This window comes from Apodemus sylvaticus, chromosome 16, assembly GCF_947179515.1.
Source record: "Apodemus sylvaticus chromosome 16, mApoSyl1.1, whole genome shotgun sequence".
In the NCBI taxonomy this organism is placed as follows: Eukaryota; Metazoa; Chordata; class Mammalia; order Rodentia; family Muridae; genus Apodemus; species Apodemus sylvaticus.
In genome coordinates, this window is record NC_067487.1 from 66,712,681 (window position 1) to 66,729,909 (window position 17,229).

At 42.6% G+C, this 17,229-nt stretch overlaps 1 protein-coding gene across 1 annotated transcript in view; it reads right to left on the reverse strand.

Annotated features, from left to right (window-relative positions):
• Ap3b1 (adaptor related protein complex 3 subunit beta 1) overlaps positions 1-17,229 on the reverse strand; it is a 200,642-nt gene that overhangs the window by 55,197 nt on the left and 128,216 nt on the right. Inside the window, exons 21-22 of the mRNA XM_052159389.1 lie at positions 16,262-16,331; positions 9,879-9,985 (exon numbers count right to left, since the gene is read on the reverse strand). Of these exons, the coding sequence (XP_052015349.1) occupies positions 9,879-9,985; positions 16,262-16,331 (177 nt within the window). The remainder of the gene's footprint in view (positions 1-9,878; positions 9,986-16,261; positions 16,332-17,229) is intronic.

Below are 17,229 nucleotides of genomic sequence, written 5' to 3' on the forward strand. Positions count from 1 at the left end.
GAACATGTGAGGACTGTAGAACATGTGAGGACTGTAGAACATGTGAGATCTGCAGAACATGTGAGGACTGCAGAGCATGTGAGGTCTGCAGAACATGTGAGGACTGTAGAACATGTGAGATCTGCAGAACATGTGAGGACTGTAGAACATGTGAGATCTGCAGAACATGTGAGAACTGTAGAACATGTGAGATCTGCAGAACATGTGAGGAGTGTAGAACATGTGAGATCTGCAGAACATGTGAGGACTGCAGAGCATGTGAGATCTGCAGAACATGTGAGGACTGTAGAACATGTGAGATCTGCAGAACATGTGAGGACTGCAGAACATGGGAGGACGGCAGAGCATGGGAGGACTGCAGAGCACGTGAGGACTGCAGAACATGTGAGGACTGCAGAACATGTGAGGAGTGCAGAGCACGGGAGGACTGCAGAGCACGGGAGGACTGCAGAGCATGGGAGGACTGCAGAGCATGGGGCACACAAAGGTGCATTCAGTCAAACAAGCTCCAGCTGTCACTCACTCTCCACAGACTGTCTCTTACAGTCCGAGACAGCACATGTTAAGTTACAAAAAAAATATGTCAACAGGTACTATTTTCTTTAAAATTTGACATTTTTTTATTTTGCCTGTGTGTCTTGCATTCATATGAACATGCTATGACACATGCATGTAGATGGAAAAGCAAACTGCGGGAGCTGGCTCTCCCTTCCCCTGTGTGAGTTCTGGGGACTGAACCTAGCCCGCCAGGCATGGTGGCTAGTGCTTCTGCTGAGCGGCCTTGCAGGGCAGAGTTCTCCTATTGTCTAGACAAGTTCTGGAGGGAATCCCTCACTCAGTGACGCTGTGACACTGAGGGAAGGGCTCTGTAAAGTGACATCAGCAGGAACGAGCCCTAGGAAGCAGGAAGGTGGCAAGGAAAAAGTGCATGACTTCAAACATGCCTGATGGCGACCTTCTGGGTTAAGCACATCCGGGGACAAAGAGGTCATGGCACAGCCTCTGTCCCACCTTCTAGGGCCTCAGGCAAGCTTCCTTTATATGACGTTTGGTGAAGTCACTGGAAGTGTCTTTATTTAATGGTACAACTGTCTGAGGAACAGTTCTTAAAGCTCCATAACCCACAGACAGGCTCTGAGTTTATCTGAACACTGACTATGATAATTTTATCAAATGTCATGTGGATTTACATATTTAAAAACTTATTAGGGAAAATTTCAAATGAAGGCAGAACAGAGAGGCTAATTAATAAACGAGATACTCCTGGCTAAGGCTCAGAGTTATGTCCACTTAGCATGGAGAGTTTGCAGGTTTACATGCATGAGACCTGAGTTGGACCCCTCACCACAGCAGAGAGGGAGACGATATTACCACATGTGTTGCCATCTGTCTAATCCAATACTTCATTTTACTTCTGAGTTACTTAAAAACAAATTTGGACATAATTTTATGAATAAAGTTGGTTTGTATCTCTTCTAAGAAAAAAGTCCAAAGGAACCCTTAAATACTATGTTTCATACCTGAAACCAAGCCCCCCTTCCTCCACTTCCCCTCCAACCATCCCTTTGTGTTCACATCCCCTTGGCCATTGTACACCCCTGCAAGGAAGGATGCATACTGCGCATGCACTCTCCTTGGCACTCTTGCTCCAACCGTCTCCACACACCCGTCTGGAGCGCGTGTTTCTCGGAGCCGCGGTTCGATGCAGGACTTCAGTGCTACTTTTACATTCTGGAGAGGTATTTATAAATCCAGTAATGTAAAGCAGCTGCAAACTTAGAGAAATAGCCCTGACTGATAGATAGGCTTATAAAAGATGTATGTAATTACATTCCTGAATGGTTTGAATAACAGTGTGTCTGATCTATTCCAAGATAAGTGGTTTTTACTTTTCTTCGCTATTAAGGTCATATACCGTACTTATCTATTTTTACTTCATGCTCTCTTGTCTCTGGTAATAAATTAATTTTGTAGTGTTAGTTGGGAATTGTACATATAGTTGAATTCATTTTATCTTCCTTGGAAAGGAAACAAAGTCTTTATGAATGTCATAATAATATTTTTTAGGCTTTCACGTTCAAAGATTTAAAACTATTAAATAAGATTTATTCGTTTATTTATTTATTTCTCTATCTATTTATTTATCTTGCCTTTCATGTGTTAGGAAACAAATTCTGCATGCTTTTAAAGAGAACAATGGTAACAGAAGTTAATCTAACTGATACACAAGTATTTAATAAGTAACTGAGAAATGCAGAGTGACCAATGATATTAAAAGCTAGGAGAATAAGACTTCTTTACTGCAAATGACAAAATTCAATGGAAGCAGTAAGACCTGAAGGGTTACAGCTGACAGCTACACAAAGTGCTGTTGGTTTTGAGAACAGAGAATAAATCTACCAGAAAGGAAAATCTCCTAAGAACAAATCACATTTTAAAGTACCTCCTATTTCCTACAATTGTGCATGCAGTATAATGAATAAAGACAAAATCATAATCTTAAGAAAGCAACAATAGCTGAGCAGTGACTGGTCTCAGCCTTGGCAATGATGACCTACAGCCAAGCAAGGAGAGATGCACACAGAAGACAGAAGGAGAAAGGCCTACAGCTTTCCGTACTGCCAGTCCTCCATCCAGTCTTTGCACTGTGTGTGCCCTGTGCTGTGTTCACTAGTAACTGCAATGAGCATCTCAGGGGACTATCACTGGAAGAGCTCTACTGTCACACTTAAGTCTTGCCCCACTTAAGTATTAACCTGGTCTCTCTGTCTGTCTTTGTCTGTCTGTCTGTCTGTCTGTCTGTCTCTCTCTCTCTCTCTCTCTCTCTCTCTCTCTCTCTCTCTCTCGTGTGTGTGTGTGTGTGTGTGTGTGTGTATGTGTGTGTGTGTAATATGCTCAGGGAGCAAAGGCATGTACAGCTGGTCTGATGACCCAAACAGATTACTCGCAACTAACCAACTCCCATAAGTTGAACTCTGACCTTTACCCTAACAATGTAATTATTTTTAGAAAAAAAGTCTTAAATTGGTATGTATGTTTAAATCAATTAAAAGATTTTACAAAGATAGCTGCTACTCAAAAATCATTTATAATCTTTTCCTTTTTAAAAAAGCATCCCCTTTACAATCTAGAAAAAGAACAGAATGGCCTCTGGTAACAATGGGGCCTCTAAGCAGAACAGGGGGAAAGCTTCAAGCTACAGGATGGAATAACTTCAAGTTTAATTTCAAAATTAAAGCAGTTCTCACCAAGAGGAGAACTGAATAAAAGAACAAGACAGGACGTGGCTGGGCCAGGGAAGCACAAAGTACTGTCAAACTTTAATTAAAAAATGTTTTCAATTTAAGCAGACCCAGGCCAGTGATTTTTCATTATTTTTACCACAGTTCCATGACTACTGACATTTTCATCAGAACAAATAAAGGGTTTCCCCCAAATTTAAAATGACAAAATTATTTTAAAATTTGACTCGTAATTTCTCTTCTAAACTCAAAGGATTTTGATCTTAGCTGGACCTGTCTCTTTGCTTGGAGCCAAAATATACCTTCACTTTTAAAACAAAGTTTGAATGTACTTTTGAGAATGCTTCTACCATATCAGAAAGCAAACTTGTCACAGACAAGCGATCCTCTTCAGCAATGACACTGCATACTACTGTGTAGTAGTATGTACTGTGTAGGGTTACTACTACTACTAGTACAGTGTATGGTATGCCATGCACTAAACACAGTCACTCAGGATGCCTCCCACAACCATCTGTCTGCTCCTAGAGAGCAACCTGCAGGAAGTCTGCCGTACACATGTTCATAGCCAACAGAGAGAGAGGGAACAGGAAATGGAGGGGAGGAGGGAAGGAAAAATGAGAATCTCTAAGATCAAAACTCGACTCTGGATACTGAAGTCCTAAAGCAGCTTCGATCACAGGCCTCATTATCACACACAGTTATCCAGGAACTCCAAAGGCTGCTTCAACAGATTTCAGGGGCGTGAACCCGATCCTTCCCCTCACTCACGGCTCGCTCTTTCTTAAAATCCATACTAAAGCAAGTCTGATGGAGGCTCTTCTCTGTTTCCGAGTTAAGTTTCTATAATGGAGCACGGTCAAGACCTCACCCTTCATCACAGAGACTGCTACTCTCGTTAGATGCCATTTTCCTAAAGCAATAAGCATAAGCCTATCTGGAGGCGAAATGTCTCTATTTCTTGCCACAACTAATGTCAAAAACTAACTTTAGAAGCCCTTTTTGTGTGTGAATGGGACGGGTCCCTGGAACCGACTTTGCTTGCTCAAATCCAAGTGTTACCTGTGGTTTCTTTATTCATCCTGTCCAGTGTCAGTCCTTGGGGAGGAGCGAACAGAGCCTTAGACCACAGGTGCGATGCGGAGTCTGGTTGGACGCTGGCACTGCCACTATCTGCACCATAGCATCATAGGAGGATGAAATAAGGGCCCACATTTGAAGAAGGCAAATGAAGACAAGGTTGCAAAAAAGCAGCCTTCCATTGTTTGTTTGAGAACACAAATCGTTCAGACATGTCAATTTAAAGCCGTGTTAAGGGCTGACAGCACAGCAGGGGTGTAAGGCTCAGGCAATGTCAATATTGTTTAGAATATGAGAAAATAGCAGATGACGGCAGTCACAGCTACAGAACATCTATGGGCAAGACTCCGCTAGACTTGGAAGCACGTGATTTGGACAAGGCTTCTTTTTCACACACCACCACAGACACAGTGACAGCAGGAGTCTGACCTACTCTGCTCACACTTAAGACTCTATAGCCTGAATAAATACCGGAGCTAACAAAACTAGGGTGACAAGGTCTTGACCTCCCACTGCATCCCAGGAAACATCAGCTTCTGAGAGGCCACCTCTGAATGCTGAGATCACCTTAGTTATGCCAGGAACTGCTACATGCGGCCCCTGGGTCCACCGCTGCCCACCGCTGCCCACCGCTGCCCTGAGTCACGGAAGGCACCTAACAGCTTACACTAAGAGATAGTCCAGGATGGAGATGATCTAGCCCAAATGACAAGACGAGATGATGACTTTAAGCTTTGGGGCACGTCGCAGAACTTGACCTTTAGGAAGCAGGGAGGGCTGTAGATGAAGCACAGTAGCAATTCAAGCACCTCCACACAAGGAGCCTCAGCAAGAGCTCTGGAACACTGGAGCTCAGCGAACTTCTCTGCTCAACAGTGTCACCCAGGGTGTTGAAGCCATATTATGTGATTCACTCTGGCTGAAATAATACCTTAACCCGACCAATATCTGTAAGTTTTAATGAATTACTAAACCTGAGGGAAATGGTTTTAGGCCAGGTCAGGACACTGCAGAAGGACCGTGCCCATTGTACCCTGATTCTGGCCAATTCCAAAAATACCATTTTAACAAATTAGCAAGCACATACCCATCAGCTCTGCTGATTCCTTTAAGGAATGTTCTTGGAACTGCTCCGTCTGTTTCCTTAGGAATATACTTATAAAACTTTCTTCATAAGTTAATGGCTATACTAATCTTTTTCTTCTCTAAGTTTAGAAGCAAAAAACTACTGAGCAGATCCAAACACTGTAAAGCCAATTGGCTATTTGCTGTTTGAATTTTTGAGACAGAAAAAGAGCTATACTTCCACAACAAATTTTTAGAATTAGTCTTCAGTGACTTTAAGCCTGAGGAAACAGAAACTGCTTTCCTCTAGTAATAGCCCCATGCTGATGTTCAGAGCACTTCCTGAGGCCTTCTTTTTGTTTCACTGACTCATTTTTTCCTTTTCCTTTCCTTTTGGTTTCTGAGATGAAATTCTGTTATGCTGCCTGGGGCTGGGGGCGGGGATGAGGAGGTGGGGCGGGGCTACTCAAGAGAGCCTGCAGAGCCACTGGGCCTAGCTGCAGGGTCCAGTGTCCTGGTTCTCCCAGTTTGGTGTGTGTTATCCAACTTTGAGTTGGAGGACAAGAAGTAGACAGTGAGCCAAATCTGCCCTTAGTGCTCACTAAGGAAGGCCGGCAGCTCTCAGACCTGCCCCAAATATCTCTGCCAAGTTCTTCCTCCAGCCCTTAAGTTCTGATAAACCTCTACACTGGGTCCTTATTGCCTGTCCACAAAACATCAAGCATACAATCTTCCAGGGACAGAAAGCCATATTTTAGGATCTAACCAAACATTGTTTAAGGCTGTTATTTTACTTAATTTTCATAAAACATCCATAGATACCCATACTGTAAGGCTCAAATTCCAAGTTTATACATCTAAGACACAATGACAAGCAGCCCAGAAGTGGGTGGAAATCAGGCCCCGTGGCTCATACTCTCCACTTCGCACACCAGCCAGTCTTTCTGCATGAGCTTCTTTCTGGCTTGTGGTCAGGTGCTAGAGAAACACGGGCACTGTACAGCCATTATGGGCGCTGCAATGTGGCGGCCTGCCTGGAAACTTTACAACCCAGAAAAGGCGATTTCATAGAAACACAACCTTAACTACCAGGTGACTAAATTAATGAACATTAAAATGTTGAGAAGAAACAAAAACTGCAATGAATGAGTCATGTTCATGGTGACATCACTGATAAGATAAAGTAGAAATTCTCTAAAATGGCTTTTTAAAGAAACTGTGTGGTGTGTACGTGTGTGCTTGTGTGCAGATATGTGCATGAAGAGGAAGGAGGTTGGCTCTGCCGTCTTCTCCATGGGACATCTTGTCTCTGCCTCTCTGGTGCTGGGCTTAGCTTTTATGTGAGATGTGGAGATGCCAACCTAGGTCTTTACACTTGCCAGGCAAACACTTCATTGACTGAGTCTTCTTCCTACCCTAGAGGGATAACTTTATCTGTTGTCTTTATAATAAAATGATGTGACCCACACATACAAAGCCATCTAAATCATTTTCACTTTACAATTCTACAAGCAATAATTTTTTCATCACATTTTTCTTACAGACAAAACAATCTTTTTCATTTTTTTCATTCCCACAAGAGGACAAATATGCAAAAACCTACTACTCCATCTGTGTTGTCAGGACCTGAGGTAAACTTGATTATTTAGCAGTAATCAAGCAAACACACCCATTAGATTAAACAGTTGTCACTAAAAGGGTATAACCAAGATCTACCACATGTTTTCCTTAGGAGCTGTCTCCGGGCCAGGCCCAAGCTGAACAAGCACTACGTGTCCTATCATCTGTCAGACTGCAAACAGAGCCCTGGGCTCACAATGATGTCTATTTGGCATTACTGAAAGCACCCTCCTGTTTGACATACAGAATTCAGAAGGCAGTAACGGGAAAGTCCCCCTCCTCCCCCTCCTCCTCACCGTGTGGTCCAGGCTAGCCTTGATTTTGTGATCTTTCTGCCTCAGCATCCCATTTAACCAGCATACCCAGGTCTGCATAAAATTTTTCTTTAGAAAATCTTTTGGTGTGAAATTGTTCTTTGGATTTTTGTGCATGTTTTTTGGTTAATTACAAGAAACAAAACCCATCAGACACAAAGAAACAATCTATTGGAATAAATTTTATAAAACAGCTATGAATAACAAAGCCATAGGTATACTAAAGAAAGGTTTCATCTATTTATTTTAACAAACCTATTTTAAATCATCCCACTGCAACTGATTTTACTGCTTCACAGCTGACTTTTAGATTTACGTGTACTCTGAACATTACAGTTAAAAACAAACAATGACATCTATCCTACCATCCCCATTCGAGAACCAAGCCACCAAATGACAGCCTCAGTTATAGTCAACTAACTAACTGTGGTGTGGTCAGACAGACAGACAGACAGACTGATGTGAGCGGTACTGGAAATATCCCAGTCATTCATAAATGCCTTCTCTGTATTTGCTTTAAAAGTACTGTTCTGTACAATATATGTGATTACAGCTTGATTAAATTAAAATATAAACAAATACACAAAACAAAAAATCCATAATCCTATAATTCAGAAAAGGCAAGTTTTATAGTCTTTTACTTTTCCTATTTTACAAATGTCATTGTGTAATTTTGCAAAACTGAGATATTCACACTTGAACATATTTTATAGTTTATAAAATTATTCTTGTCGGGCGGTGGTGGCTCACGCCTTTAATCCCAGCACTTGGGAGGTGGAGGCACGCAGATTCTGAATTCAAAGTCAGCCTGATCTACAGAGTGAGTTCCAGGACAGCCAGGGCTATACAGAGAAACCCTGTCTTGAAAAAAACGAAAAAAACAGAAAAAAAAATTGTTCTTAAGTAATTTTGCTATATTTTATATAACCATCAATTATCCTGTTATTAGACAAGGAGGTTTACGAACATGCATATAAACCTCTGCATTTCTTATTGTTTTCCAAGAGTAGGTTCACTGAGTGGAAGCAAGCGTATTTTGATGATTCTGTCATGAGCAAGCATGACATCTAGAAGAACAAACGTAATGGTGCCATGAATGCACTGGTCCCAGAACGCCCAGTTCACTGGACCCTCAGCAGCAGACATTGGATTGCTAAGGCCAAGCAAAATGGCCCTTTAAATTTACATTTATTCATTAATATGACTATTACACTTTTCCATCCATCCATTACCATCTGCACTTCGTTTTAAATTTATAAGCCATTTTTACCATCTGTCTACTTAAAACCTGGTTTACTAAAGCATAACACACACATAGAAAAGCATGTTTTCTGTGCACAGCCATTTGGTGGTTTTCCCCTAAATGGAACACATGCACACAAGAACCCCCCCTCAAGAGGGAACAAGAGCAGCCCCTGAGCCCCCACCCGCCCCGTGTAAGCACTGACTCTCCTAACTCCTCTACTGAGTCAGAATGGTTTTGTGCAGTTCTCCCATTTTTTAAAATTAGAAAAGGTTAGGCATGGTGGGCCCACTTCTAACCCAGCATTTGCACTCTGATTTGCTTCTCCTCTTCGGAGAGAAGCCGCTCCACATTTCCTGGAGAGCCCAGATCAGCAGGATGTAGTCTGCAGCTCCCTGTCCACTGACTATACAACAGCAATTCCCAGCTATATGCTCACGGGAAGCTTACAGACTGGCCTATCTCAACGGGTCAGCACAGCAATAGGCTGGATGTCCTGGCCAACATGCTGATTCAAAACAAAGGGTGGGCGGGCACAACACAAGAAATATTTACAGGAAAATTGCATTTTAGACAGTGACTGTTTTGATCCGTTTTATGATAGGCAGAATTCTCACTTCCTTAAAGTCATATCTCCAAATAATGCTGATTTATTTTAAAGATACCAAAATATATAAATAAATCTGTGAAGATAACACAAAGAGAAATTCAATCCTGGGCTTTTAAAATGAAAATAATAGTGAAATTTAGTAGCCATGTGGTGAGAGCAGAGGATTATGGGCTAATATACACAGTAATCAACTTTTATTCTCTGCCTCCATCCACTGTGCAGAAAGTTTACTTTGTGTAGGGACAGTCTTTGAGCCCAGTCTCTCTCTCTCTCTCTCTCTCTCTCTCTCTCTCTCTCTCCCCCCCCCCTCTCTCTCTCTCCCTCCCTCCCTCTTTCTGTGTGTGTGTGTGTGTGTATGATGGATAACTTCTGATACTAGTTTGTGTATGCATCACACTTCATATCCTTATTAGTAAGAGGCACATGATCATATATACACTACCTTAAAGTGTCAAAGAAGCCCTGTATATTACACACATAAGAGAGTGGAAAAAATATACACATGATAATAAGATGTAACTAGAAAGCAGAAGACAAGAAGATAAAGGTTGGCTAAAGTTAAAAATTGTTATAAACTTATTGAATCTAACTTTTGTTAGAAAAGATATTACTGAAAACTGAAAATTCCTAGCAATTATTTTATTTTTTCATTAGAAAGATTATTTGTATCATATGGACATAGGTGTTACATGGAAATCACTTACGTTGATGACTGATGAAGAAGTTGACAAGTTTAGACCTTCAAGATCAGCTATCAAGCTTGGAGATAGGGCTGGCGTGGGAAGGGCTACTGGGGTAGGTACTGGGTGAACTGGAAGAAAAGGCCCAAGTAAGTTAAGTGTGCATGAAAACTTAATTCATATTATTAAAAGCAGCATTCTATTTGTTAGTAACTCTAATTTAATTACTTTGATTAATGAATGTATGACAATTCTATTTAACACCCCGATTTGGTGATGCTATTCTCAAGTCACAGCAGTAATTATTAGCTTGAGCTGTAAGCACAAGGCAAACCTTCACAATTCAAGGAATACATACCTGGAGTAACAGTTTACGATTTTAATTGCTAAACTTTACCACCCAGAATTTCACTAAAAAAAAAAAATGGTAAGACACATTTTTTACACTAACATAAACAATAATATATAGAGAGATTTCCAGCTGGGTCAGAAGTTTTTAAAGACTGCTTAACTCATTTCTTTAATTTATTCTCCACTCTAACCAAAGCTAAATAATTCCCGAATTATCCACTGCCACAAAGCCATGTGCTACAGCTGGCATGCAGCTACAACAGAAACCTGGATCATGAAAATCTGTTCAAAATAAAAATCCAATTCTAGGACTTAATAAGTACGCCTGAGAACCGGCCCTCATCGTCCCCCACAGGACACTTGAGTCTCCGGCCCCTTTCGTTCCCACAGGTTTATGAGTCTCATGCAACAGTTTGCAGCTTAATGTTTTGGGTCCTACTAGCCTATACTTTGCCTTACTGGCTTTAGTTTTTACTACTGTCTCAACTGCTGAATTGAAAAGAAAACCAGGATGCAGAAAAGGTTTAGCTTCCAACAAATTCTCTCTCCAAAGTGACGCTATAAGGCACACCACTGGGCACGCTTTACTTAATGTGACACCACTTTTCAGACTCTTTTTCTTTTAGTCTTACAATATCTTGGGACTTCAGAAAAAAAAGTACTAGTTCATAAACTTAACAATGAAATTATTCTTTTTCAAGTTACTTGAAGAAAACAAAAGTTAAAACCCCTTTAAAATAAAATAAAATAACGTGACAGTTTTTAAGTGACAGTGCCAAGAAAGAAAACCTTTAAAGGAAATCTCAACTCAGCTCACAGCACACACAGTAAAAACACAGGGGTGGGACTGGGTGTGTGTGGAAGTCAAGTTGTTGGCTTCCCCACTGTCTTTATATTTAGCATAGTTACAACATTGCTAATATAATGCCTAGGTTTCCATGAATTTCCCTATAAAACATTGGGGGGGGGGGAGAGAGAGACAGAGACAGAGAGAGAGAATGTGTGTGTGCACTTGGGTGTGTGTGTGTGCTGCACCCACACAGAGGTGCCGGCACCTCGCTTGAGGCAGGCCCTCTTCTTTCTTTGCAGTGTGTGCACTAGGGTAGCTGACGCACAAGCTGCCTGCGATCACAGGTGAGCTGAGGCACCCAGCCTTCTGTGGTTTCGGGGTTTCATCTGCAATGGCAAGGACCCTCTGAGTCTTCTCTCCAACCCTATATTTTAAAACTGCCAACATAACATTCTTTTCTTTGCTAAAGTACATATATCACCGATTTACACAATTACTCCTGTAATTAAAACTGGTTCAAAATTAAACACAGCCGCAGTACACGAGGCCCAGCCTGTGGCTGCCCAGCTTGTCCCCGTGGCTAGCTGCCTCACTTGCTGCTGTCACCATCTTCTCTTACTAACACTGGCCATGTACGAGGTGCAGATGGATGTAACTGCCTTCACAGGCCCCAATTCACTCAGTCCCCAGAACAGTACCCAACAGCAAAAGCACAGAAGCTGCGATGGTTAGCTATCAGTGAGAGGGGATCTAGAGTCAATTAACAGACAAGATGCAAGGTGTGCCTCCTGGGGACTTTCTTATCAGTTCAGGAGCTGGGGGAAGACCCGCCCAAAGTGTGGCAGCAGCTTCTGATAGCAGGTCAGATAAAAAGACCTGTGGAGAAGAAAGAAGCTCTTGCTTCCAGCCTGCCTGCTTCACACTGTGCTGGCAAGTTCATCTACCCTACCTGCAGCACTGCTGCGGTTTCTGCCACCACCACCATGCCTCGCAGAGTCCAGCTTCTTCAGACTTCCAAGGAAAACCAAAGACTAGTGCTCTAGGAATAACTCCAGACCTTCAGTGACAGATGGGGACGCCCAAGGCACCCAGCCTTCTGGACAGAGCAGCTACCTGACTCTAAGCCTCTCCAGTGTCAAGGTAGCCACGTGGGACTACCTAGAGCACATCATATAGCTAGGCGAATAATAAGCCCCTTTCATGTATAGTCATTGTATTGGTTCTGTTACTGAAGAAAATGCTAAATAATGCAGAAGTCAAATAAACTGACCAGCATAAAATAGCTAAGAAGTAAAACAAAGCCAATATTCAAACTCCGCTGTCTAGGTGTAGTGACACACACCTTTTATAATGTTGGAGGCAGAGACAGGTATCTCTCTGTACATTTGAGGGCAACCTGGTTTAAAGTCCCAAGTCAGCCAGGGGCACATAGTGAGACTGTCTCAAAAACGGAAAACAAACTCTCCAAGTTCCCACTGTCCTCAGCCACCTCACTGTATCTCCTCACTCACACACTGCTGACAGTGCGATAGCGGCAGCGTTCGGCTTGGGACACAGTCCTGGTGGCTATCTGGAAAGGTTTCAGAGCTACGTGAGCTCAGCTGTATGACTGTCCCACTTAGATAATTTCGTAGAGCAGACTAAAAGATATTCCAATTTCCAGAAAGATAATTCCCCCCACCCACCCCAACCCAAACCCCAGTCTAAGGCAGAAAGTATATTGCTTTCTCAAAATTCCAACACAGCCTGCCAGCCATTATTCCGGCAGGGATGGTTTTTCCTGACACCCATACAGTCAAATAACTTCATAATCTAAAGGAACTGTCCAAGATTTAACATTTTTTTTTTTTTACCATTTTATGAATGGATGAAACAAAAAAATTAACTCATGAAATTGCTTAAACGGCATGCTGGGCTAATGTCTGTATTCACGGCGGCAGCTGAGGGCGCTGGGTTTGTTCAAACTGCAGACTGTGTCGTAACTGAACCCGTGGGCGGATGGACCTTCCTGGGGAGACACACTGGACACTCCCGGCAGGGACTCTCACCCTTCTCATGCCCCTGCTCAGCCCAGCCTTCCTCCCTACTCTGCTCTCCTCCTCCCACTGCTTCCTTAACCCCAGGCTCCAGAGGTCCATTAATACTGAGGACAGATCAGACCACGACCCTGTGCGTGGCATCGGTGCCTGCCTCCCATTTCAGCCACAGAATGGCAATCTCAATGCCAGCTGTGAGGTTTGAACATGAACTCTGCCAGGCCTCGAGGATGAGAGGCGTGGTCCCTGTGGTGGTGCCCCTTTGGGAAATGTTTAGTTCAGTAATGAGTCCTTAGCGGTTGGATGCAGGATCCTGGAGGATGGCCTTTCCAGGCCTCTACCGGCACACTGCAGCGGGCAAGACCTTGCTTCACTACTGCCTCAGGCCAAGGTAAGGAAAATGGTGGGTCATGGACTGAACCCATGAGCCAAAACATATCTTTCCACCTTTTAAACTGTTTCTCCCAGGCCAAAGCAAGGAAAAGCAAAAATATCAACTTCTGCGCTGGCTCTCGGTACTCTGAATTTCTTGTATAAATGTATTTATTTAGGTCTTCAGCATGTAAGGGTTAACTGTATCACAACAAAAATCCAGTAAGTCCCTCTGAATGAAGAAATGGACAAACACAGCATTTGTTTGCGGTTTCCTGGTATGTACTGTACAGCAACTCTCTGATAGACTACTCTATGTCTCAAAGACAGACATCAGGCTGCTGAGGGGCACTTCCAACAGGTAATTAAGAAGTCGCAGAGGGCAAAGCCAGCAGCCCACTCTGTCCTGCAGCTCTGCCCAGAGCTCTCCTCCCCAAAGGCATGACAGCTGTGTACATCACACACAAGGGAAAGTGCCTGTGGGTGTGTTTGCTTAGGCTAAAGTTTAGTTCCTAGAAGAGAATTAGTGAGTTCTCCTCACCTTTGAACTTAGCAGAACACTCCATTTTATAGACACGGTTGAAATACTAGCATTTCTAGTATCATGTCTGACAAAGAATTTTGAAAGAAAATTTAACTGTGTGGGTACTAACAACAAAGAGAAATATTTCCTATATCAAGCTGCTAAGTTTTAAAAACAAGTTGGAATAAAAATCTCCTTCCTAAAAATAGTCTTTAAAAAAACTTTTTAAAAAGTTGAGGAAACTTTGTCTCCCTATATAAAATATACATTTAAAAATGATTACACATTAGCATTTATAGAAACTGCAAATTCCTACCATTCTCATGCTCTGTGCACATGTTATTATTGACTGGTTTTTAAAAATTATTTATTTTTATTTCATGTGCACTGGTATTCTGCCTACATGTATCTGTGTGAGGGGTCAGACCTTGGAGTTACAGAAGGTTGTGAGCCACCATGTGGTTGCTGGGATTTGAACTCAGAACCTCTGGAAGAGCAGTCAGTGCTCTTAACTACTGAGCCATCTCTCCAGCCCAGGACTGATTGGTTTTTTTGAAACAGGGTTTCTCTGTGTAACTTTGGCTGTCCTGGAACTCACTCTGTAGACCAAGCTGACCTCAAACTTGCACCTGTCTCTGCCTCTCCCTCTGCCTCCTGAGTGCTGGGATTATAGGCGTGCCCCACCATGTCTGGCTCTGTCTTTATGTATAGCATCACAATGAACTGTGTGGTTTGTAAGTACCCCAGGGAGCCACTACATTTCTGCAAATGAACTAATGGAGGTCTGAGAGTTGGTGACTTTAAAACTTAGACATAGCGCCTGACACCAGAAGGAGGAGGGCAGCGCTGTCAGCAGCAGCAGGTCACTGGGCAAAGGACGCTATGGAGACAGGAGGCTGTGCTTGCGCCAGGTAGCAGTGGCTTCAAATGTGGGCAAGAGGGATAATCATCTATGGAAGGAGCCACACTATAATCTAAATGCAGCACCAGGATAGGAAGCTAAGTTTAATACAAGGAAGGGAGAGAGGTGAGTTTGTAGTTCACTGGTAGGATAAATTTCCAAAAAGAACAACCAGGCCAAGGGACATACATGTCAAGTTTGACAGAACTGTAATGACTCCTAAAGGTTGTGTCCATCTGCGTCCCCATGGAAGGCACCCTCAGTGTGAGTACAAGCAGCGCTGTCACCCAGCCCTTACTGACTCAGGATGCTGGGAAAACAGAAACCGTGGCTAGGATGGACAGTGTGATCCAGGTTTATGTCTAAGTTTCAGAAGCAGCGTATGTCAGATATAAAGCAACGGCTTTTGCTGTGGTACTGTCATCTCACCTTCACTCACCCACTCTACAGCCCCTCTGTAGTCGTCCATCTACTATCATGATCTCCCAGCCCTAGATGCCACATGAGACAAAACATGCAATTCGTGGTTTTGATTCTACCTTGTTTAATGGGACGTCTTGTTCCATCAATGCAGTACACATACTGCACCTACTTCAACTAACCACAGGATGCCTCTGATACCAAGCCTTAGCACTGTTGCTAATGTGGCCAAAGGTGTTCAATTTCTCTACAGTACTTTTCTATATTATACGCTTTTTATTCTTATTTTTATAAGAATTTGCTATAGCTATCACAATAGACAACATAAATAGCATGGATCTCTGAATAAATGAGGTAACCCCAAACAACCCACTGTACACATAAGAGAAGTACTGAAAATGAGGCCTCCTCAACATTCAAGAGATCTTACATGCAGTTCCTCTCCTAGCTGAGTCTACCTAGCAACAAAGTTCATGGCACCGGCCAGCTCCCACCACACTGAACGATTTAAGAGTTGTAACTATGTATACTTGGGTTAGTAAATTGTAGGCATCTGAATATTTGCTTGATGAAGACTTTCTGGCTGTTAAAACAGGGAAGGAAAAGTCAAGCTGGCCAGCCAAGGCCCCTGGAAGCCACGGTGGCCGTAGAAGGTGGTGCTGTCTCTGTCTCTGTCTCTGTCTCTCTCTCTCTCTGTTACCTTCCTGGCTCCCTCCAGCTTCCTTAGCCACCTGTGTCAGTCCCCACAGCCAGGACCTCACAGTGTGAGAAGGGAGGTAGGATCAGTACTCGGTGTTTTACTAAGTACAACGGGTCTGCTGCTTTCCTCGCATGACAGAACTGACATGCTCAACCGCGGAAAGGCACTGGCTGGAAAATTCCCTTTCTTGATACATCTTTACAATAGATGCTTCTAAAATGTGGGACTCCTTATAGTACTTATAGTACTATAAGAAGTACTATAAGAATAGAGAGGGCTCATCAGCACAGAACAGAGGGCGGTCCAGAACTTACAATCGTCCAGATCGAGAAGGAAAACATCCTTGGAGAGAGGTCTTTCTTGCTGGGGTTTTCTTTCTTTTGCCTGTAAAACATTGAAATCTCACTTCAGATCTTGTCCAAAGACTACCTTAAAGTATTGCTACCATTACCAAACAAGCATGGTTTTCATTCCTGGTTTTAGAAACAAAAACACAGCCAGGTGGTGGTGGCACACGCCTGTAATTCCAGCACTCTGGGAGGCAGAGGCAGGCGGATTTCTGAATTCGAGGCCAGCATGGTCTACAGAGTGAGTTCCAGGACAGCCAGGGCTACACAGAGAAGCCCTGTCTTGAAAAAACCAAATCCAAAACAAACCAAAAAAATAAAAATAAATAAAAAGAAACAAAAACACAACTGAAACTTCTGGATGGTAATATAATCACTTTTCTGAATCAAAATTTGTATTACAGTTCTGTATATCTTCCTCATCACACAAATTGTTACTTATGTTAAAATACTTGGTATTTAGACATTTAAAAGAAATTTTAAATGCAATAATTATTTTATAACTTGGCAACATTTTTTGGCTACATAAAAATACAATGAGGCTCTCAGTAGAACAAAAATAAACATTCTTAGAGATAATTGTTAAACAGGTTTACTTAAGAAAAAGGAATATTCAAACAATACTACATGGTTAGAGCTGGTGGCCTCAGGCCTGCAAAAGGCTGGACTCCTCAGAGGTAAGCCTGTGAGAGGCACTGTACTGGATACTCGGTTCCTCTACGAGGCTGTGTCAGAGGTCAGCACCAACAGTACCCTTGACAACGGCCTCCCTACCTCTTGCTCTTTAGTATAGAAAGCAACTCATTTACTTTCTTAGCATTTTATAAAGACTAAATATTTAAAACATAACAACTGAAAGCTAAGGCTTCTTCCATGACAGTTGGCCCACTCACTGTTTTAGCATTTATGACCATGGGAGAATAGAAAGCCTTGAC